General features: G+C 44.0%; 1 protein-coding gene across 2 annotated transcripts in view; it reads left to right on the top strand.

The window, feature by feature from the left end:
* The window catches only part of NR2C2 (nuclear receptor subfamily 2 group C member 2), a 65646-nt gene that overhangs the window by 37288 nt on the left and 4578 nt on the right, over positions 1 to 23780 (top strand). For both annotated transcript variants that reach the window (XM_077751567.1, XM_077751568.1), the window contains 8 exons: positions 9540 to 9740; positions 11826 to 11928; positions 14466 to 14645; positions 15953 to 16100; positions 16863 to 16956; positions 20312 to 20445; positions 21437 to 21614; positions 22769 to 22890. In XM_077751567.1, coding sequence (XP_077607693.1) covers positions 9540 to 9740; positions 11826 to 11928; positions 14466 to 14645; positions 15953 to 16100; positions 16863 to 16956; positions 20312 to 20445; positions 21437 to 21614; positions 22769 to 22890 — 1160 coding nt within the window. The remainder of the gene's footprint in view (positions 1 to 9539; positions 9741 to 11825; positions 11929 to 14465; positions 14646 to 15952; positions 16101 to 16862; positions 16957 to 20311; positions 20446 to 21436; positions 21615 to 22768; positions 22891 to 23780) is intronic.

The following is a 23780-nucleotide window of genomic DNA, read 5'->3' as shown; positions in this document are numbered from 1 at the left end:
AGTAAGTATTAGAATTCTGCTTACATAATTCCGTCAACTGGGAAAGGAGCTACTTGGATTTAACCACAGCCTGTACATCATGGGCTTAATAACCACCTAAGGGCAGATGAGAACACAGAAAGTTCCCCAGGAGACTGTCCGTAGCTACTCTATGTACTGAGAGAGTGCACATTTCCTCTGTATTGGTCTGAGAAGAATCTCTCTTTTCCCAAGGGCCATTCTAGCATCCCATTCCATACAGTGGGGCTAATCCAATGCCCTGGTCCTCAGCCCATGGTGCCACTGCTGTCCTGGCTGGATTGTAGCAAGGGCCCTTGAACAGAAGTCTTGTAGAATAGATGCTTAGTGTTGAGCTTTTAGTCTCTGGGGAAGATAGCTCTTTGGCATGAGTTCTACCTATAGTAAATATACTTGAAAATCTTTTCATCGTGAACTGTCAATAAAATGGACAAGNGTCAGCACAGAGCCCGACGCGGGGCTCGAACCCACGAACCGCGAGATCATGACCTAAGCGAAAGTCGGACGCTTAACCGACTAAGCCACCCAGGCGCCCCAAGGGTTTTTTGTTGTTGTTTGGTTGGTTTTTGTTTTGTTGTTGCTTTTTAAGGAAAACTAAGGTTATAGGATGAGTTGAAGTTGGTGGTGATGATATTGATAAAGTTTTCATTTCTAGCTCTGATGTCAGTGATGAATTTCCGATGCTCTGAGGCCTGGGAAGAGAATAAGTGCTATGATGTTTTCATAACAATAACAATGCTTGGAACCCAGATGTGAAGAGGTTAGGAGGGAAAGGTTATACAGGAAGGGTGGTAGACGTAGGTCACATTTAGGAGCTTTGTGTCTGGATAGAATCTCAGCTGTGTGACTCTGAAAAAAGTTTTTAGAACCTCTGTAGCTATAAAATGACAACAATAATAGTACCTATTGAATGGGATTTTAAAAGGATTAAGTGAGATAATGCTTGCAAACTTATAGGAAACAAATATCAGTGTTCGCAAATGAGTACAATTTTTCTTAGTTTAATTTTTATATAATTCCAAACACAGAAAATAGTACATGGAAATTCTGTATATGTACCCAAATTCACCAGTTGTTAGCTCTAGCATTCTGAATGAATTTATATATATTTTTTCCTGAATCATTTGAGAATAGAAATAACACATCTCTTTGCCCTTTATACTTCAGTATGTATTTCCTAAGAACAATGACGTTTTCTTCCATAATCACAATACAGCTATCAAAATCAGGGAGTTTATTATTGAAACATACCATTATCTAATCCATAGGTTATATTTTAAAATGTCATCCAGTTATCTCAGTTAAGTCCTTTATAGCTGTTTTCTCTGATTCCAGAATTTATGTTACTATTTTTAATAATGTGACCAACATGCCTAGTTATGCAGGCCAGCAGAGGGTGATCTGGAACATAGACTTGTGTCTGTCAGTATCCTGTTATCCTAATGGCTGCAGAGGGACTGTGGGGCCAAGTGGGAAGGGTGGCAGTCCTCAGAGCGGGGCAGGTAGCCTTGTGGCTAGAGTTGAAGCTATTGTTTCAAGGATACAGAGGTCTAGGATAGGGACTGTGGAAGGAGATAGGGAAGTATGAAGAGCCGTAGGAGAGCACCCATTTATCTGAGAATGAGACATAATCAAACCCATCCAATGAAAACCCAGGTTTTCATCATAATGCAGTCTTTCCAGGCCAGTGGTTTGCAGATTTCCTTATAATTTTAATGTTTATTTATTTTTTGAGAGAGAGAGACAGCATGAGTGGGGGAAGGACAGAGAGAGGGAGACACAAAATCTGAAGCAGGCTCTGACTTGTTAGCACAGAGCCCAACACAGTGGTGGAACTCACGGACCACAAAATCATGACCTGAGCCAAAGTCAAACACTTAACCAACTGAGCCACCCAGGCACCTCTGTTCATATATATTTTTAAGAGTTTGGAATCTTTACTTGGTCCCTTACAGCACCCCGTTCCCTACTTCTCTCTTCTACCAGCTCTTTATTCCTACACCTCCCTTCTGGAACGCCAGTACTTGTTCTCTGTGCTTTTTGTGCCCACAACCATCTGACATCTCCTTTCTCACTGTGGCTCTCCTGGCCCCTCTCAGGTACTCATTGCTGTAACAAAATCACACCACACCACACACAGTACAGAGTAGACCATATATCTCCCTGCTCCTCTTCTGCAAGTCACCCAGCTCTCTCCCATGAGGTAACCACTGTTACGTATTGCTCTTTGTTCTTTCACAGACACACTCTATGTATGTACCACAAGCACATGTGTAAATAATGTACAGCATATTTTTCATTCATGTAGACATTCTATCCAGACTGTTCTACAACTTTTTTTTCTTAACATCTTTTGGATGTAGTTCCATGTAGAAACTGCTCCTTCTTTCTCTTGATGCCCCGTGGATGCTGCAATGCATAACTTTTTACCTGTTAATTTAGTACCTGTGAAAATACTTCTGTAGGATCAGTTCCTCAAAGTAGGATTGTTAGGACCAAGGATGTGTCCGTGTGTAGTTTTCTTTTTGGCCTATCATATCATATTAGCTTCAGGCATACAACATAATGATTTGATATAGATTGTGAAATGATCACCATACATGGTTAGAAATTTTTTTCTTGTGTTGAAAACTTTTAAGATTTCCTTTCTTAGCAACTTTCTAGTATGCAATTCAGTTAACTATAGTCACCATGCTATATATGACATCCTCATGATTTATTTTACAAGTGGGAGTTTGTACCTTTCACCTCTGTTGCCCACCCCTGCCTCCTTTGGGCAACCACCAGTCTGTGCTCTCTATCCATTGAGCTTGATTTGTGTGTGTCTATGTGTGTGTTTTGCTTTGCTTTGCTTTTTTTTTTTTTTTTTAAGATTCCATAAGTGAGATCATATAGTATTTGTCTTTGCCTGAGTTATTTCACTTAGCATACTACTTTCAAGGTCTGTCTATATTGTCACAAATGACAAAATTACATTCTTTTTTATGGCTGAATAGTATTCAGTTGTATATAAAAAACTACATATACATATATATATACATGAACACGTACTTATTGCATTTTCTGTTACCCATTCATCCATCAATAGATGTTTAGGTTGTTTCCATATGCTGGCTATTGTAAATAATGCTGCAGTGAACATTGGGGCGCATATATATATTTACTAGTTTTAACGTTTTTTAATTTTTTTTNAAATGACAAAATTACATTCTTTTTTATGGCTGAATAGTATTCAGTTGTATATAAAAAACTACATATACATATATATATACATGAACACGTACTTATTGCATTTTCTGTTACCCATTCATCCATCAATAGATGTTTAGGTTGTTTCCATATGCTGGCTATTGTAAATAATGCTGCAGTGAACATTGGGGCGCATATATATATTTACTAGTTTTAACGTTTTTAAATTTTTTTTAGAGAGAGAGAGAGCGCAAGCAGGGGAGAGGCAGAGAGAGAGGGAGACACAGAACCTTAAGCAGGCTCCAGGCTCTGAGCTGTCAGCACAGAGCCTGACGCGGACCTTGAACTCATGAGCCGTGAGATCATGACCTGAGCCAAAGTCGATGCTTAACCTACTGAGCCATTCAGATGCCCCTTAAAATTTATTTTTAAGTGAAAGATTCATTTACCTTTTTGCATTGGTCAAAAAAATTTTTAACAGGTTTTTGCCTTTTAATTATTTTTACTATTGTGCTGTTATGTTTAATATACCCTGACTTGCAGCAATCCAACAAGATTTTATGTATTTATATATTTTAAAATGTATATGTGTGTATAAAATAGTATAATGTAAGATAGATATAAAATAACAGAAGAAACCTAAAGACTTGGTTTGAAAGCTCAAATCCTTAAGTGGCTCCCATTGTACGTGGAAAGAAATCCTGACTCTGAGCAAGTCCAGCTTGCCTCCCCCTGTATGTTCCTGGGCCACGCTTCATTGCCTGATGTCAGTTCAAAGAGTTCCTTCCTCTTAGGTCTTTCCATGTGCCAGAACATTTCCCATTACTTGTAACACACTTTTCCCTAAACCTTAGTCCAACTCCCTTCTTAGCCTTGAATCTTGTTTTAAATGCTGCTTTAACACAGAAGCCTTCCTTGACCTCTGTTTCTAAAAGGGTAAGTGCCTGTGTTCTCTCCTACTCCTTCCAGCCAGATCTTTACCTTCATAACATTTATCATAAACTTAAATTGTTCACTGGTTGGTCTGTTTACTTGTTTTCTGCCACTTTTCCACTAAACTAAAAGCTCAGTGAGAGCAAGAGCATCTCAGTCTAGCAAAGCCCTTGACATAGAGTAGACCCTCTTTGTAAGCATTTGAGGAATGAATGAGTGTAGTCAGTGGAAGAGATTGGATGAAATGAAAGGGGTAAGACAGGCTTCCCAATGAGGATAGAAGTATGTGAGAGCTTAGAGCAGGAAATACTTTTATCGAGGGCCTCTTATGTTCTGGGCTGTGTACCAAGTGCTTTCACACACATATCATTTCACTTTCCAAGTAATCCTTTTTTATAGATATGTAAACAGGGGCTCAGAAAGCTCGTATAACTGCTCCACAGTGACCCAGTTGGGAAGCAGTACAGTGAACATTCCATTCACGGCTCTAGCTGCAAAGCCCTATTTCAGGATCACAAACTGGTGTTTACAGGACCAGGTAGCAGTGGGGAAGGTGGGCAAGGTGGGGATTAGGGCCAACCAGAAAGCCTAGACCCCATCTGAAGGGGCAGCCACACACACAGCCAGCTGGTAACCACAGGGGGACTTAGGTCCAGGATGGCCCCAGCTTCCAGCTTGTCACAAGAACTGTAAATCCGATTGTTATGGTAAATACTCTATCTTCAGGTGTTGGCAACCAGTTTTTAAATATTTTAATCTTTGGGAGATCAAGCAAACGTTATCCATTGGCTGGTTTTTGCCCTAAAGGCTGCCCCACTTGCAGGTTTTTCTTTACAGCATAAATCATGAGCCCAGCTTGGCTGGAACAGAGAGTGGATAACATGGGAGAGAATGGCAGTAAGTCAGGTCACATTGAGGTCCTTTTAGGGTAGAAGTATAGAGGGCCTTGGGCCAGTAGAGTATGTAGTTCACTCTGCTATAATGTGATGTATGCATTCCTAAAAATTCCCACACTGCCAAATTTTGCAATAGAAACCATGGGGCTTATGGGGAGAAATGGGATTAGTGATATAACATTTAAAAACTGTTGGTGACACACTAAAAAAAAAGGAATAAATTTGATTTAAACTGCAGTTATACACACACACACACACACACACATAAATAATAGCTAAGAAATACGTGATGACTACACTACAATATGGCACTTTACCTTGAAAGATACTTGAAGCTTCCTTCTGGAGGGGGTCTGAGAGGATTGTAGCTCCTGAATGATTGTGAGTGGGATGATCTGAAACCAGGGAAAGCTGCGATACCACATGCACAGAGCTGGCTATTTCCACTCCGCTCAATTCACCTGGGTGTCATTTTCTGTGTGTACAGTTTCTTAGAGAAATCATGCATAAACAGACACAAGATTTACATTGTGCTCAGATTATTTGCTCGTATATCTGTCACACTGAAACAAATGCAGCTTTTCAAGACCAGCATTGTAGCAGTACTCCGTAACCAGGCTGTGGAGGGCGTGAAGAGTCACACAGGAAACAAGACTTCCCTGTTTACGTTCCTCCCCACCCTCCATTTGTTACGTTTACAAGCAGAGAGTACAAACATTCGTTCCAAGTGAAGAGATTAAATAAGGTTTGCTTCTCATATTCATTTCCTAGGGCTGCCATAACAAATAACAGAAATTCATTTTCTCATGGTTCTAAAGCACAGAAGCCTAAAATCAAGGTGCTTGCCAGGGCCATGCTCTCTTTAAGATTCCAGAGGAGCATCTGTCCATGCCTTCCTAGCTTCTGATCATTCCCAGCAGTCCTTGGAGTTCCTTGCTTTGAAGCTGCACCACTCCAATCTCTGCCTCCATTTGTCACATGGCCTTGTAGTAAGGGTACCAGTCATTGGATTTGGAGCCCACCCTAATCCAGTATGGACTTATCTTCACTTGATCACACTTGCCAAGGTCCTATTTCTAAATAAGGTCACACTTATAAGTCCTGGGGGTTAGGACATAACCATCTCTATTGAGGATGTTGATTCTACCAACAACACTTCTTCACTCCTCCACAGAAGATTTAATAAGTCTGTATACATCCTCTCAATTTTTTTTATGTTTATTTATTTATTTTGAGAGAGAGAATGAAAGCGGGGAAGGGGCAGAGAGAAGGAGAGACAGAATCCCAAACAGGCTCTGCACAGTGAGCCTAATGCAGGGCTTGAACTCATGAAACAGGAGATCATGACCTGAGCCAAGATCAAGAGTCAGATGCTTAACCAACTGAGCCACCTAGGTGCCCCTACATCCTCCCAATTTGATGTTTCCTCAGTTTCATTAAACAGGAGTCTGCCTGCTTGTGTTTGTCAGCAAAGCCTTTGTTTGTATAAGGGTCATCCTGGGTTTCTTCTGTAACCCTGAACCTTTGGGGGAAAACAGGAAAGAATAATTTGAGCTTTAGGATATGTTACATACAGCCACCAAGAACAATCGTCCCTGTCTAGACCCAGTCACTCTTACCTCCCACTCCTAGCCTAGCCCCATACCTGCCATGCCTCAACCAGGAAGCCTGTGGAATGGCAGCAAAGGTAGTGTACATGCCCAATACTGTGTATGCTCAGATGTAGAGTGCTCCACCTCTGAACATGTGAAGGACTTCTAGCCATGCCTTGGTTATAGCTGGTGATTGAAGATCCTCTCAATCATATGACTCATTTCTTTTTATTTTTTATTTTTTAAATGTTTTTATTGTTTTATTTTTTTTTAAATATTTTTATTTATTTCTAGGAGAGAGAGAGAGAGACACAGACTCTGAAGTAGGCTCCAGGCTCTGAGCTGGCAGTCAGCACAGAGCCCGACGCGGGGCTCGAACCCATGAACCGCGAGATCATGACCTAAGTGAAAGTCGGACGCTTAACCGACTAAGCCACCCAGGTGCCCCTAAATGTTTTTATTTTTGAGAGACAGAACATGAGTGGGGGAGGAGCAGAGAGGGAGGAAGACAGAATCTGAAGCAGGCTCCAGGCTCTGAGCTGTCAGCACAGAGCCCAATGCTCGAACCCACAAACCTTGAGATCATGACCTGAGCCAAAGTCAGACACTTAACCAACAGCCACCCAGGCACCCCTGTGACCATCTCATTTCTTAATAGGGAAAGTAGTTTAGGAAGGAGGTAAATTCTGATAGACATGCAAAGGAAGTCAAACAGTTGACTCCTAGATCTCAAAGTTATAAGGGCCTTCCAAAGGCCAGCTTGTTACCTTTGTTACCTTCTGTGGCAGCTGAGAGAAATGTGTGTCAGCCAGTCTGTCCTCAGTCTTTCAGTTCATCATTGGATAGGAAAGGTTTTGTTTTGTGTTGTTTTGTTTTTTAAGAGAATTCTTCTTACAAAGTTTTCTGTCTCATGTTTTACTTTTTCAGGGAAGTCTAGGTATGTATGCCCCAGGAATCTGCCTGTGTATCAATGAAAGAAACTTCCTTTCATTCTTTTAAATCTTCTTTATCCTTAAAGATCTTTTGACACTTTAGTTGCAGCTGATGATATGCTAGGATTCATGCCCAGCCCTCAGCTAAGGATTTGTTTTTGTATCTTCTGTTCCCAGTCTGCTCTTCTTTCTGGTCTAGAACTTGCTGTGCCCTTAGTCTGTAACATACTTTGCCACATATTTGTATGGCTTCTTCTCTTGCTTCATTCAGGTGTTTGCTCAACACCACTCCATCAGAAAGATCTTTCCTTCTAATGTGGCTCCCCTGCCTCCTGTCCCTTGACATGATTTGTCCATTTACTCTGCTTTTTAGTTTTCTTCAAAGCACCTACCGAGACTGATACTCTACAATATCAGTGTTCATGGTGTGTTTCCCCCTCAAGAAGGTTAACCCCGCGAGATAGGAGCTCTGCCGTATTCATGTCCCTATCCATAATACCAAGAGCAGTGCTTGACACATAGTGGACACTCAGTAAACGTATATTAAGTAATTGGATCTTTTATTACCCATGTCATTTTCCTTTGAACCAACCAACATTGTCTGATTTTTCATATTGGATAGTTGGCAAAAGTGTTGCGCTAGATTCTATGTAAGTTTGCTGTCTGAACCTTGGAATGCTGTGTCACAAGGCAACATCTATCAAGATGTGGATACCAGACCTGGCAATAAATACCGTATAGGGAACTGAGTTCCAGCCAGAGATGTAGTACATCTCCCCTTGTCCAAGGCCCAGCCACAACAGCCCCAAGAATCCTCTTTGCTGTGAAGCCCTCTTGCTGTCCCCAAGGAGAAGGTGGGCTGTGTTCCAAGCTGGGCACTCGGCCTAGAAGAAGGCAGGACAGAGAGTAGAACAGCTTCAGAAAATTTCATGAGCAGGAATGAGAAGTCACTCTTGCAGTAGCAACTATTTTATCATAACTGATGCAGTTAAGGCAGGGACTCTGGGAAGAGGCAGGCTCTGACAGCTGGCCCCCTGACTGGTAATCACCTCTGGAGGAATCAGGGTCAGGACTTCTCTGGAGTTTATTATGCCCAAGACGAGGATTATTATTTAATGTTTATTTTTGAGAGAGCAAGAGAGAGAGCGCAAGCAGGAAAGGGGCAGAGAGAGAGGGAGACACAGAATCCAAAGCAGTCTCCAAGCTCTGAGCTGTCAGCATAGAACCGGACGCGGGACTCAAACTCATGAACTGTGAGATCGTGACCTGAGCTGAAGTCGGACACTTAACCAACGGAGCCACCCAGTCTCCCCAAGGATTTTATTTTTAGTTAAAAACCTATCATCTACTATCGATATCTCCATATCACACAAGAAAGGGCTTTTCTGTTTCCAGTTTTATTCAGATTATAACTGACAGCACTTTGTAAGTTTAAGGTATACAGCATTGTGCTTTGCCTTACATGTATTATGAACTGATGACCACTATAAGCTTAGTTAGCATCCGTCATCTCATACAGATACAGAAAAAGAAAGAAAAAATGCTTTATTCCTTGTAATGGGAACTCATAGGATCTACCTTCTTAACAACTTCCAAATATATCACATGGCAGAGTTAGCTACAGTCACCATGTACATTACATCCCCAGTACTTATTTATCTTAGAACTGGAAGTTTGTGTCTTTTGATGACCTTCATCAGTGCTCCCCTTCCCCCCACACACACACACACACTAAAGGGCATTTTAATTAAAAACAGGAAGGATATCATCCCAAAATAAAATTAGCTCATGGTAATTGGTTGCTGAAAAGCTCACAGTTGTGTTTTATTTTTCTCATTTCACCATGCGCTGGTGAAACTGCATCTTGGACCAGCATTGACCCCAGGACAGCATTGGGCAGTCACCGCTTTGAGCATCACCTGCAAGTACACAAGTCGCATGATGCTCCGTGAGAGCAGCCTCCATGTTGTGTCTTGTAGATTGTGACAGACCAGCAGACAGGACAGAAGATCCAGATAGTCACCGCAGTGGACGCCTCCGGGTCCCCCAAGCAACAGTTCATCCTGACCAGCCCAGATGGAGCTGGAACTGGGAAGGTGATCCTGGCTTCCCCGGAGACATCCAGTGCCAAGCAGCTCATTTTCACCACCTCGGACAACCTCGTCCCTGGCAGGATCCAGGTGAGGCCTGTTGACAGACACTTGTTTCTGCACTTGCTTCTGACCTTTCCTCAGTCTTGGAGGCCAAATCCATCTCTAGAAGTTCCTTCGAGAACCTGCAGGGCATGGCGGATTGCTGCTTTGGCTAAAGTCAAAAGCCAGCAAGTGAGGGGCAAGGCCCAGAAGGGCAGCCAGCTGCAGTGCTCAGATGGAATGAAGCAGAGCCAAAAAAATCAGTGGCCCACAGGAGAGTGGCATGAGCAAGCTGACACTGAGGCCACTAAAGAATCGTTCTAACTAAAGTAAGGTTGCACTGTGGTGGTTCTTGGCCCCTGACATTTTAGGGGCACCATCTAGGGCTGACCACAGTCAGGAGAGGACTCACTGGTTCCTAATTCTCACTTCAGCGTCATCCAGGTCGTCAGGACTCGTTCCAGCTCTTCATTCTGTCCTTACTTGCTCTTGTGAACTGCTGCCTCTGGGTCCCTCAGTCACCATCTCCATCCCTGCCATGGTTCTCCCTGCGCTGACAGGGTGAGATGGGGGGGAGGGGTGGCAGTGCCGGTACAGGAACTAAAAGAGCAAGAGCTTGAGGGAAAGCAGGGTTATTGAGAAGCGCTGAATGTCCAAGCAGACTCAAGGCCACTGTCCCATGGTGGCCAACCATGGAACAGATTTAGTGAAAGTCAAGGGGGGATCCATGTTTTTGTTTCTAATTTTTTTTTTATTATGGTAAAATATGACCTTAATTTTACCATCTTAATGGCTTTTAAGTGTCCAGTTCAGTGGCATTAAGTATACTCACATTGTTGTCTGTCCTTCCTCACCACCCATCTCCAGAACTCTTTTTATCTTCCCTAGCAGAAACTCTGTCCCCATTAGACACTAACTGCCCATTCCTCCTCCCCCAGCCCTGACAACCACTATCCTACTTTCTGTCTTTATGAGGGACCCAACGTAAGTGGAATCCCTCATAAGTGCAAAAAAAGTGCAGTATTTTTTCTTTTGCAGTTGGCTTATTTCACTGAGCATAATGTCTTCAAGGTTCATCCATGTGGTAGCCTGTGTCAGAATTACCTTCCTTTTTAAGGCTAAATAATATTCCACTGTACGTACAGACCACTCTTTATATAGTTATCTGTTGTTGGATGTTTGGGGAGCTTTTACCTTTTGGCTCTTGTGAATCATGCTGCTAAGAATCCTTGTGTTTTTAGCGGGGAGGGACTTTCTCCTGTGAAAAAAAAGGAAAGGAAATGATTTTTTTTCTTGTGATAGAGCTGGGTTCAGATCACAAATTATGTTCAGCTTTCAGAACTGTATTTTTGAGACACTTCATAGTGCAGTTTATAAATACTGCCTCTTCCTTTCCCAGAGTACGTGCTGATCATCTAAAATCAGAATTCTTCCTTGCTTATTTAGACTACTCCTTGTTCATGAGAAGGTAGCTGTTGTTGCGTGTTTTTTAAGAAGCATTCTACATGATATATTCCTACTATATAGAAATCATTTTAAGGGTTATTGTTGGTACATTATTTAATAACAGGTATTTTTCACTTTATCATATTGGTGTCAGTTACAGTATTCTTCCAGATAAATAACACTGTCACCTAAAAAGTCACGTACAAGTGAAGAAGAAATAACAGGTTTCAGAGGTCCCCAGCTGCCTCAGGAAGAGACCTACTTATTTAATTACTAAAGCTTGATTATTTCACTGTCAAGTATACTTCTCTGCATGCTTCTAAGCTGTTTCATGGGAATAGGGAAGCAGCCAGAAAGACCTGCAGTATCTTCATGTTGAGGCAACTGCGTGTGATTTCCCACATGGCCCCCTATCCTGGGTGGTTGTGCTAGCCGGATAGGAGAGTAGACCAGTGAAAATCAATGCCTGACCTTGGACAAACCACCTCCCACCACCACCACAGCTGAAGGGGCATAGTCTAGGTGAACAGCAGAGCCATTCTGGATATCCAGCTAAGTTGTCAGGTGGGATTTTCCCAGTTCTGCCCAGCTTAGAAACCCAAGGTTAGGAATTTATAGTTAAACATTACTTTGTTTTAGTGATCTGATTTTTAATCAGCACTTTGCTTGTTTCCCAATTCATCATAGATCGTCACGGACTCTGCTTGTGTGGAACGTTTGCTGGGGAAGGCTGATGTCCAGCGGCCCCAGGTGGTAGAATACTGTGTAGTCTGTGGCGACAAAGCCTCTGGTACGTAACCCTACATTATTAGGTATGCATCATGGTCCAGAGTCATGAATCAAATTGGGGGGGGGGAATTCTGGGAGAGAGAACATTTTCTGTAGGTTTGTAGGTTTCAAAACATGAACTCTACTTTTCTTAGTGGGGTAGTAATGTAAATAAGCAAACCATTTGTCAGATTATTGGATCAGAAGGAAAAGTCAAGATACTGTTTCTGTGACTTTTAAATCTTAGTTATAGATTTACATACTACTAAGAAAGCAATCATTTCTTTAATCTAGGTAATATCAGCACAGTGCTTTGATATTTCACAAGATGTGTTACCTGTCTATCTCTTCATCATCATCATCATCTGTCACCCCCTCACTATAACCCAGTGTGGTAACTGCTGTAATGGAGGAGGGAGCATGCAATTCTGGCTGGAGCCCCAGGGTCAGGCAAGGTCCCCCAGCCGCAGTCACATTCTGTGAGACTTGGAGATTGAGTGTGTGCATCTTGGGTAGAAGAGAAGGGCATCCCAGCTGGTAGAGTCAGAGCCTAGCGAGTTTACTCTCCATACCCATGGTGTCTTTGGGAAAGAACTCAGGCTTCTGTAGTTAGGATGTGAGTGCAAGGAGGCTAGAGAAGATGTCTGGCCCCAGAGTTCAGAATTCAGCCTGCTAATGCCAGGAAGCTGTAGAAGGTGAGGTGGGCAGGAAGGATGGAGAAGTATTTAGTATATGTGCTGACAAAGAGATACAGGATAGACAAGTATTTAGTAAGATACTCTTTCAGCTGTGCTAGGGGCATAGGCCTGAGTTTTGTGATTGGTTCCACTTTATTCTGTGGTAACAGAATTCCTAGGAACTTTGGGCACTTTGTGATCCTATTTAAAACTAAAAAAGGCTGGACCAAACATTTTGGGAAGACAGCCCAGGCAACAATCAACAGAGGTGGGAAACTGCAGTCCCCTCCTAGCTGGTGGCATCGTTTGCTCTGCCAGGTTGCCCTGCCTCTGTTTCCACCCCTTGTCTTGAACAGGGCGAAACCGAGCCCATCGCGCCCTTTTTCTGAAGCCAGTGCTGCCTATGTCCTCTTCACCCTTTTGTATAGATCACTATATCCTGTCTTCGTTGTTTAGCAGGGAGAGGCATTCCACAAACTTTTGAACAAATGAATGAAGCATGAACATAACAAAGAGGCCACAGAATCTGCTTGGCTTCCCTATTTGTCAGTCTCTTTCTGGGCTCAAAGGAACAGCCTAGTCACAGGCTTCCAGTGCCACAGCCTCCAGGTACTAGAGGTCACTCTAAAGTCTAGAGAGGCTTATAAGCAAATACACTGCAAAGAAGGAAAAGTGATATCTACACAAGAATCTTAGCACTATTCTTTTTTTGTTACTGTTTATTAGAGAGAGAGAGTGTGTGTAAGTAGGGGAGGGGCAGAGAGAGAGAGGGAAAGAGAGAATCCCAAGTAGGCTGTGCTCTGCCAGCACAGAGCCCAGTGCAGGGCTTGAACCCACAAAATTGTGAGATCATGACCTAAGCCAAAACTAAGAGTCAGGTGCTTAACCAACTGAGCCACCCAGGCGCCCCTAGAACTATTCTCAAAGCCACAGAATTGAGACCCTCCAAGTACACACTTGGAATGGTTCTGCACACGGGAGGTTAGGACAGTGAAACGCTCAGTAGCCGCCATCAGTGATGATCCTATGAAGCGTTTCTTTCCAGCATTGTAGCTATGATATTGGGTTACAGAAGACCAGCCAGGAGAATTTCGTGGTCAGTCCCAGCTAAAAGCAAATGAGGTGTGACGTGTGTGGAAGCACGTGGTGAATTTGGAAGGGTAAACTGAGTGAGCTGGGGGGCTCTTTTTAATGTCATTAAAAGATTAGTCCTTAGAAGTTAGAAAAGCTAAACAAGATTAGAAAAAAAGAACCATGTGTAATAAATGTATTTCTAGAATTGTGTTTCCAGGAGGGTCTGAATACTTAACCCAAGCGAGCCACATGGCATGTACCCTTTTGTCACCTTGAGCCTACACAGTCACAGCCCCTGTGCTTCCCCAGGGTAGCTTAGGGCCCAGGACAAGACTCACACAGAGGGAGTAAATGGAAGAACATTGGGCCCTATGTGCTAGAAAAGCCACACGTGTGTTTGCTTCATGCCACCGACAGCAGGACAGGAGCGCTGGATAGCGTCACAAGCCCAGGTCTGCAGAGCCAGGACCAGGTGCGCAAGAGTGGACAGTGTGATTCAGCTGTTAGCCATGAGCTCCTGCTGCATGTTAGGTCCCCTGTGCACTAAAAGCATTAAGGTTGTGCTGTTTACCAGCTTTCACGTAACCTGTCTGAGCTCCTATTTTTCCATCATGACAGCACAGGGCTACTTTAAAGAGTATAGGAAAATTATGGGAAGAACCTGACTGCCATGCTTAATGTTCGGGCCTGTGGCTGCTGGTGTCTGGCACTGCGCCAGTCACCTTGATGGACTTACCTTAGAAACGGGGTCTGTGGTGGATCACCTCTTCTCTTGGTGAACTGCTTCACACACTGTTCTTCCTTTCAGGCCGCCACTATGGGGCCGTCAGTTGTGAAGGTTGCAAAGGTTTCTTCAAAAGGAGTGTAAGGAAAAATCTGACCTACAGCTGCCGGAGCAACCAAGACTGCATCATCAATAAGCATCACCGGAACCGCTGTCAGTTTTGCCGGCTGAAAAAATGCTTAGAGATGGGCATGAAAATGGAATGTGAGTAACAATATTAAGAAGCCACCCGAGTTAGCAAGTTGAGAGAAAGTGAGGTTTCTGAACCTGGCTTTAAAATACTCTAAGAGAAAAATATCCACTTTTTTCCCTTCTGGGTCAGCCAGGTGATCCAGCACCTCCAGATAAATCGGGATGCAGCACCGTGCAGTGGGGTAAACACAGGCTGTGGAGTATCAACTCCCAGCTCTGCCACTTAGAAGCTGTGGGGCCTGGGGAAGACATGTCACTGCTCTCAGCCAGAGTCCTCTCTGTGAAATAGGACCTTCTTACCTTACTTACATATTGGATCTGGTGTTCAGCTTTTCTTCCTTTTAAAAAGATTTTATTTTCTTCATTTCTTTCTAGCCTGTATACCTCTTTTAGACCAGATTGCTGAAGGGAGAGACTGCTAGTGTCTAGAAAACTGACACCCCATTGAACACTTTGCAGAAGCCATGTAGGCTTAAGTTGGACATTGGAATGCTTCCTCTGACACATGCGTTGGACAAGCTTTATGTTAAGGGCCGACTTGAAGATGGGTGTTTTTCTTCCAGAGAATGCTTTTTGTTAGCAGCAGGAAGTGAAAAGCCAGAGTCCTCAGGATGGGCCCTCCACAAGGCCATACAGATGCCATGCTTCAGTGTGTTAGCAGGGAGTGCTGACCCTCTTTAGCTCTTTAGATTTCACATGGCATCATTTGGCTGTGAGTTTTCCTCTCCTTTGGCTGAAAAGTCCACTGTGAAAATGGAGTTAGATGTGTCTAGCACCAGAGCCTATCATCCTTGTAGTAAGGAACTTACTAAAGAAAACCCCTAACTTTGAATGATGTAGTTCAAAGCAGGGAAGGGGCAGAGACAGGGAGACACAGAATCTGAAGCAGGCTCTAAGCTCTGAGCTGTCAGCACAGAGCCCGACACAGGGCTTGAACCCCAAAACCATGAGATCATGATGTGAGCCAAAGTCAGATGTTCAAGTGACTGAGGCACCCAGGTGCCTGGAAAGATGTAGTTTTTGTGTTGTTGTTTTTAAATTTTTTTAACATTTACTTATTTTTGAGGGACAGAGAGCGACAGAGAATAATCAGGGGAGGGGCAGAGAGAGAGGCAGACAGAGAATCCACAGCGGGCTCCAGGCTCTGAGCTGTCCGCACAGAGCCCGATGCGGGGCTTAAACGCACAAACCGTGAGATCATGACCTGAGCAGAAGTCAGATGCTTAACCAACTGAGCCACCCAGGCACCCCTGGAAAGATGTAGTTTTTAATAACTTGGCTCTTTCCTCTAAATGTGAATATTTATATTTTGATTTAAGCCGTACAGAGTGAACGGAAGCCCTTTGATGTACAACGGGAGAAACCAAGCAATTGTGCTGCTTCAACCGAGAAAATCTATATCCGGAAGGACCTGAGAAGTCCTCTGATAGCCACTCCCACGTTTGTGGCAGATAAAGATGGAGCAAGGTCAGTCCCTGTTTTGATAAAGGATCACACTGCTATCGGCCTTTGAGCTGTTCCTTCAAGGGGGTTTACTTGGCTCCCTGTGTGCTGCCACAGCCTTCAGCCTTGTCTTGCCTCCTGCCCCCCAACCCTTTTTGGAGCTGTTCCAGTCATACCTGTGGATAGGCCTGAGGATGGCTAATTTCAGATGGGGGTCAGAATTTCTCCTGTATCAGGCTCAGATTATGCCCTGTAGTTACTCATACAGGAAAACAGTTGCTCTTCAATTTAAGATGGAGTTTTTCTGCAGTGTAGACAAAAGGCCTAAGTCCCCAGGTAGTCTTAAATAAGTGCACAAGTTCTGTGTCTTTTTGCTTTCCTGTAATCTGTTGAACTTAATTTAAGAGGAACAGAGAGGAAAAACAAGAAATCCAAACTCTATCCTAGAAAGACCTAGAGTTGAGAAATTCTTGGTGATATTCTGAAGATCAAGTTGACTTTATTTAACAGAGCAGTCACCATCTGTGGTCAGCACAAATGCTCGCAGGGCAGGGGTGGGGAGAAATGTGTCTGTGTTTCATCCTGTCCCAAGCTGTAGGCCCAGCTCTGTGTGCATCTCATTGCAGAGACAAGGGGTATTGTCAGTCACTCAGTGGCTGAGTCCACTTAGAGCTTTTCTGCTACTTCGACAGCTTTGCAGTTGGAGAAGGGACAGGGCAGGGTAGCATGATCATACTGTGCGTTAAATGTTGGAAGCTACTCTGGGTTTCTTTATGTCTTAAATAGACAAACAGGTCTTCTTGATCCAGGGATGCTTGTGAACATCCAACAGCCTTTGATACGTGAGGATGGCACGGTTCTCCTGGCCACGGATTCCAAGGTGATGCCCCCTACTTACACCTTACCCTCCATCTTTCTGTTGCAGTGCAGACTGCCTCCCTGAGTTGTGCGCACCCACCCTCTTGGCCTCCTGACACTACCTTGAAAGCACGCCTTCTGCATCTCAATTCACTTCTTATGCAACCATCCCGTGATTTATTTTAGGGATGTTGATGGCTTTTCAGAAACTCGGGACTGGCTGGTTATAGTCATTGTAACATGTCAGGATCTAGAGTTCAGTTTGGTGAACATTCAGTGGCTCTCAAATCAATTGACCACTCCCCCATCCCCCCACCTCAGTACGCTTATTGGCAAACTACTGGTATCCTAGGAAAATAACTGCTTATTCTAAGATGGCCTTTGGCAGAAGCTGCTAGTTCCCTTTTTTTACTTTAATTGAAGTATGGTTGACACACTGTTTAATTATCCACAGCCACCTGTTCCTTTTTATTAGATGACCAGGCAGGATTCTTACAGTTGTAAAACTTAAGAGCAAATCAGCTATATAGAATTAAACTTGTTGTGAGCAGAGGTGTTCATCATTCCAGGGGAGAGAGAGCAGGCTAACCCCTGTGAAGATAACTTAGGAGGAGGGTTTTATCCAGGCAAGGAATCTGCTTGTATTTCTCGTCTTGTTGTTCCCAGTATAACCAGTAATGATGAAGTGGCAGCAAGCCATGGCTGAAGTCGGTTTTTCTTCTCTAAAAGGAATGACTAGTACAGTGCTGGCATGGCTGCCACCCTGAGAGCCAGAGCTACACTACCTGCAAGCCTTCCTTCTCATCTGCTCATGTGCACGTCGCTGTGCCCACTCAGCACATTAGGAACATCCTTTCTGGGGAAAGAAAAGGCAATAGTGAGAACTGCTGGCTGGCACCAACAGCAGCTCTGCATCCTCTGGTCCTTATGCCAGGCTTTGAGCTTCCTGTCTTTGGGCACTGGTGATCTATGTGACATGGGAACCACACCTGGCTTGCTGTTGTTACCCAGTAGCCATTCAGGACAGTGCTTGATGCATAGAGGGATGGAGAGAAACCCAAAGCCTGAAAGTAAGGCCTGAATAATCTTAAAACGTGATTACCACGGGATTCCACAGCTGCCGTCCCGTGGTGCCATCCACGCAGAGACTGAGACTGAGACGGAGAACCAGGAGACTCCAGAGTCAGCCGCCTTGGGAGCCCAGCACCGCTCTTGGGAGCCATGTGCCCTCTCTCCTACATCTCTGCTTCTTTCAGTACCCCCACACAGGTGCTGGGGAACTTGAATGAGTTAGTTTTATAAAGCACACAGCATGCAGTGACACTCAGTAAATGAGGTAGTCATCGTCACTGGATGGAAGAGAAAAGACAAAAACTGTGTGGTATTTAAGTAGCAGTTAAGAGAAAGAGCCGCAGAGTCAGCCATGTGCTCCTACCTATTCCTTCCTCTGTGGTGTGGAAGTGACCACACCCACCAACTACCCCTCGGGAAGTTTGTCATGAATATATACAAAGCACCTAAAGGGAGCTATTTTCAGAATCTGTTTTTTAAACCTACTTTGACAGATTAAAACTGAAAATACTGTAGTTGGAGTAAATACAGGTATTACAGAGTCCCCGTCCCTTTATCCAGTTGCTCCCAGCAGTCCATCTGGCAGGGCTGCAGGATGCTATCACATCGAGGACATAGCACCCATACCGCGTGTGAGGAGTGAGCTTTTCCTTTTTTCACTTAAGCTTCCTTTCCCTTCAGCATGTCTTTCTCTCAGGACAGCCTACATCGTTTAGCAGCCGCACAGTATTGTTATATGCTTGTTTGCTGATTTATTAGTCACTTCTCTGCTTAGCATCTTTTCTACAGTTCTAGTTTTTTACTTTTGTAATCCAGACACAACAGACATTTGTTTATACATATCTTGATTTATTTGAATATGTCTGGCTTGCTTCTTTTTTTTTAATTTGAGATACAATTCACATGCCCGAAAATTCACCCTTTTAGTATACAGTGCAGTGGTTTTGGTACTTTCAGAAGGTTGTACAAACACTACCTGATTCCAGAATATTTTCATCACCCCAAAAAGAAACCCTGCACCTGTTAAGCAGTCACTTCCCCCTCCGCCTACCAACTGCCACTCTGCTTTCTGACTGTGGTTTTGTCCATTCTGGACATTTCATATAAATGGAAACATACAGTATTTTGCCTTCAGAGACTGGCTTCTTTCCCTTGGCATAATGTTTTCAAGGTTCATACATGTTGTTGTGTGTGTCAGCACTTCATTCCTTTTAATTGCCAATTAATAAGTCATTGAATGGCTGTGCCACGTTTTATGTATGCATCCATCAGCTGACAAACATTTGTGTTGTTTTTACTTTCTATTATGAGTAGACAATATGCTACGAACAGTTGGGTGCAAGTTTTTTTTGTACGCGTTGTTTTTCAGTTTTCTTATGCTATACCTAAAGAGTGGAATTGCTGGTCATATGGTAACTCTGTGTTTAAGCTTTTTGAGGAAGTGCCAGACTTTTCCACAGTGGCCGCAGCATTTTACATTCCCAGCAGCAACATATGAGGGTCCAGTTTCTCCACATCCTCCCCAGCACCTGTTATTATCTGTCTTTTTGATTATAATCATCTTGTTGGGTGTGAGGTGGTATCTCCTTGTGGTTTTGATTTCGCATTTCCAGTGATGTTGAACATTTTTTCATGTGCTTATTGGCCACATGTATATCTTTTTTTTTTTTTTTAATAGTTTATTGTCAAATTAGTTTCCACATAACACTCAGTGCTCATAAGAAATCACAACATGTATATCCTTTTTGAAGAAATGTCTAAATCCTTGGCCCATTTTTTTTAACTGACTCATTTATCTTTTTATTATTGACTTGAAAGAGTTCTTTAAATATTCTGGCTACTAAACCGTTAACAAGATGTATGATTTACAGATATTTCCTCCCATTCTGTGGGTTGTCTTTTATGTGTGGAAGGGGCAGGGTTTTTTTAAAGATTTTATTTTAAGTAATCTCTACACCCACCGTTGGGCTCGAACTCACAACTCCAAGGAGAGGAGTCACATACTCCACCAACTGAGCCACTAGGCACCCCGTTTACTTTCTTAATATCTTTTGAAGCACAAACATTTAAATTCTGGTGGTGGTCAAATTTTCCGTTTTCTGTTACCTTATTATATGTGTATTTGTGTAACCACCATCACAGTCAAAGCACAGAACTCTTCCATCACCAGAAAGACCTCCCTCCTGCTGCCATGTTGAGCTCATACCCCATAAATGCTGTTTTTAAATTAACATTATGCCTTCATTGGCCTGAGAGTCTTTTCTGTGTGTTTGGGTTCATCTTTAATGTTCTTTTTTGTTTAACAGGCAGAAACAAGCCAGGGAGCTCTGGGCACACTGGCAAATGTCGTAACCTCCCTTGCCAACTTGAGTGAATCCCTTAACAATGGTGACGCTTCGGAAATGCAGCCGGAGGACCAGTCCGCTAGTGAGATTACTCGGTAAGATCCCCTGAGGGTGGAGGCTCCGTCCCCCAGTGTGTGACGAGAGCTGTTTTGAGGGCTGCTGCAGCAGCATTTTGACACCTTTTGACACCCACCCTGTATTTAATCAAGGATTGTAAAGTCACAGTGTCCCTGCACATCTGTCTTCCTTCACATTTAACTTTGGGAACTGGGACTCATTTATATTACATGATATAAAACAATCAAAATTCCTTTTCATTCCAAACAATGAAAAAGGAAATGGAGTGACTCCATTGAAGCAGGGAAAACCCTTCAGTAGACAGGTGTTACTTGCATTAGTTACTGGTTCTTTTGACTAAACATTAATAGTTCATCCCCTTCCCACTTCTGTTTTAGCCTATTTTTCTCACATATATTTTTTTTCCCCAAGTAGTCTAGAGCTTAAGTCAATCAGGGTGTTAGCTAATAGATAGCATTAGCTGGCCCTGGACATCCATACCCGGCTGCAGAGGGTGCTTCTTCTTTATAGGCTCTGGCGTTTGCTCCTTTCCTGTGGGACAGGCCACTCCTGCCTGTCTTGCTAGGCCAGCAGCTGCACAGCTGTAGGCCACACAAGCACCGCAGTCCTCATGATCTCTTGCAGTCTGATAGCAAAGAGGATGGGATTCGAGTTGGATAGAATTCTGTTTCCACCATTTACTGAGTGGTTGGTTGGTCTTAGAAGAGTTATTTGATTAACATCTCCAGGCCTCAGCTTTCACATCTATAAAACGGGAAGGGTTCTACCTTAGAGAGTAGTTGTGAAAAATAGAAATTATGTGTGAAAATAAATAATATATAGCTTAGTGCCCATACTGATGTACAGACTGTACACAGAACCCTTTGTGGCCATCCCTTCCCCCAGCAGGTAGAATTTAATGATCTTTTTCCCCATTGCATTGTTTTTCTCGATTATATCTCAGCTAGAGTTCCGTTCCTCCTAAAAGCTGTGGATTCACAGCACTGACCACTTCATTTTTGCTCACAGGGCGTTTGATACCTTAGCTAAAGCACTTAATACCACAGACAGCTCCTCACCTCCGAGCCTAGCAGACGGAATAGATGCCAGTGGAGGCGGCGGCATCCATGTCATCAGTAGAGACCAGTCCACACCCATCATTGAGGTCGAAGGGCCCCTCCTTTCAGATACTCATGTCACATTTAAGGTGAGTGCCTTCAGCCTAACCACATGCCCCAGCCTCCCCAGCCTGCAGTGTAAAACTAAAATCTTGTGGCGAGCTCTTTTTCATATTGTGGCTTTTGATCCAGATCTGGTGTTCCAGAACAGCATTCTCATTGAAAAGCATTTTCACTCACATTTTACTAATTTGGCTCTCAAGGTAACTTGCGCTGAAGCAGGTATGGCCCGTCCTTGCCAAGAAGGGCTGACAACGTGCTGACCAGCGAGGGCTTTTAATGGACTGTTCTGCCTTTCCTAGGGTGGCCTGGCTCTGGCATTGGCTCAGGCAGGCACCTCTGTCTGCTTCAGCCTGTGCGTGGTCGGCCCTCATTCCTAACCACTGGTCCTGGCTGCGTGCCCTCTCCGGCTAAGGATAATATACTTCCTGTCTCCTTGAAGAGAGTTGTTAGTCTTGCCCTCCACAGTGTGCTCCTCCACTGGCCTCACTTCCCAAGGACACTCCTCAGTGTCTAGGGCTACAGACTGTGTCTTCCTACTCCCCCAGTGTTCTTGAATAGAGAGGCCTGACCAGTCGTTTAGGAAGACTGGGTCCCCGCTCCTAGTTGCCCACCAGTGCCAAGAATATGTCACTTGTGGGATTCCAGCATCAAAGGCATTAATGCCCCTTCTGGACAGTGGAGCTCTGGAGCCCAGGCCAGAACATTCTGATGGTGGGATCTCATCCTCCCACCTTATGGGTTTCTGCTCACTTCTCACTGGCTCTTACTGTGAGGCCACCTACCAAATGCTCGTTGCTATGAAGTTGAGCCCTATTCCCGGATTCAATTTAGATTTTAACCTCTAGTTCAGAATGGAGCTGCCTTAGAACAAATAGCAATTTAGTTGAGGCAAGAGTTGAAAAGTATGTCTTTGTATGAGCAAGCTGGGAGGTCATCATCATTGACCACATTCTGAGGGCCATCAGGCCCTAGTTCACTGGGCAAGAGACCACGCAGTGTTGGTGCCAGCCCCCCACTGCAGAGGATGCAGGCTCCGTAAGGACGGGTCTGCACAGGAGCCTCAGCATTAGACATTATCACAACTCAAGTGTCACAGTTGTTGAAACATGACATTTCATGTTGACAAAGCCATGCCCTGTCTCCCCGTCACCTCTTGTGCCTTGTGCCTCCTCTTCTCCAGCTCACGATGCCCAGCCCAATGCCAGAGTACCTCAACGTGCACTACATCTGCGAGTCAGCCTCCCGCCTGCTTTTCCTCTCCATGCACTGGGCCAGGTCAATCCCGGCTTTTCAGGCACTTGGGTAAGTGGCCTTTTTCTCTGTGCATCTCCTTCGGCAAGAGCCCTCCCCTTATTAGGAGTGGCCCAGAAGATAGCTGAGGGCCATTCTAGTTTGTTCCTGTGATCTCATTCAAGTGACCCTGATTTTCTGATTAAATACACCCAGTGCACTGGTAGCAGAGGACCATGGTTGCCACTATTTCAGTGTTCCTCAGACTTTTATCAGCCTTCTCCATATGCCAAGGACTTGGTGCTGGGAGCCAGGGATAGGGATAGAGTGGAGCAGAAGGCAGGAGTCATCCTGACAACTTGAGACAAGTAGCAGGGGCTTCTCAGATAGGGTCATACTGTTTGCAGTGTGCCAGCTGTGCTGTCCTGAGTATAAATCATCCGAGGCAGGGCTGAAAGCTGGCCTGGTTTGCCTCTTCCTCTGTCTCCAGTGCCAGCTCCTCCACTACAGGATTCGCAGGCCCTCTGTTCTGTCTGCAGGCTTATCTCCCACTCCCTTAGCTCTTAGCCCTTGGGTCACTGCAGCTTCTTTTGACAGCAGTGTCAGGGCTACTGAGAGTTTAGAAGGCTGTAGGAGGGGCACCTGGGTGGCTCAGTAAGTTAAGCGTCCAACTTCGGCTCAGGTCATGATCTCGTGGTTTGTGGGTTTGAGCCCCACATCAGGCTCTGTGCTGACAGCTAGATCAGAACCTGCAGCCTGTTTCAGATTCTGTATCTCCCCCTCTTTGACTCTCCCCTGCTTACGCTGTCTGTCTCTCTCAGAAATAAATATTTTTTTTTAATTTTTAAAAAATTTTTTTGTTAAAAAATAGAAGCCTGTAGGAGATGCCAGTTTAGTCTTACCCATTCAGATTTCTCATTACTGAAGTCAAAAGAGTCTTTGTTAAGAAAATAGTTTTTTTC

This window comes from Crocuta crocuta, unplaced genomic scaffold (assembly GCF_008692635.1).
Source record: "Crocuta crocuta isolate KB4526 unplaced genomic scaffold, BGI_CrCroc_1.0 scaffold69-1, whole genome shotgun sequence".
NCBI classification, from domain to species: Eukaryota; Metazoa; Chordata; class Mammalia; order Carnivora; family Hyaenidae; genus Crocuta; species Crocuta crocuta.
The sequence above is the reverse complement of the archived record's forward strand: the minus strand, read 5'-3'. Positions and strand labels throughout refer to the sequence as shown.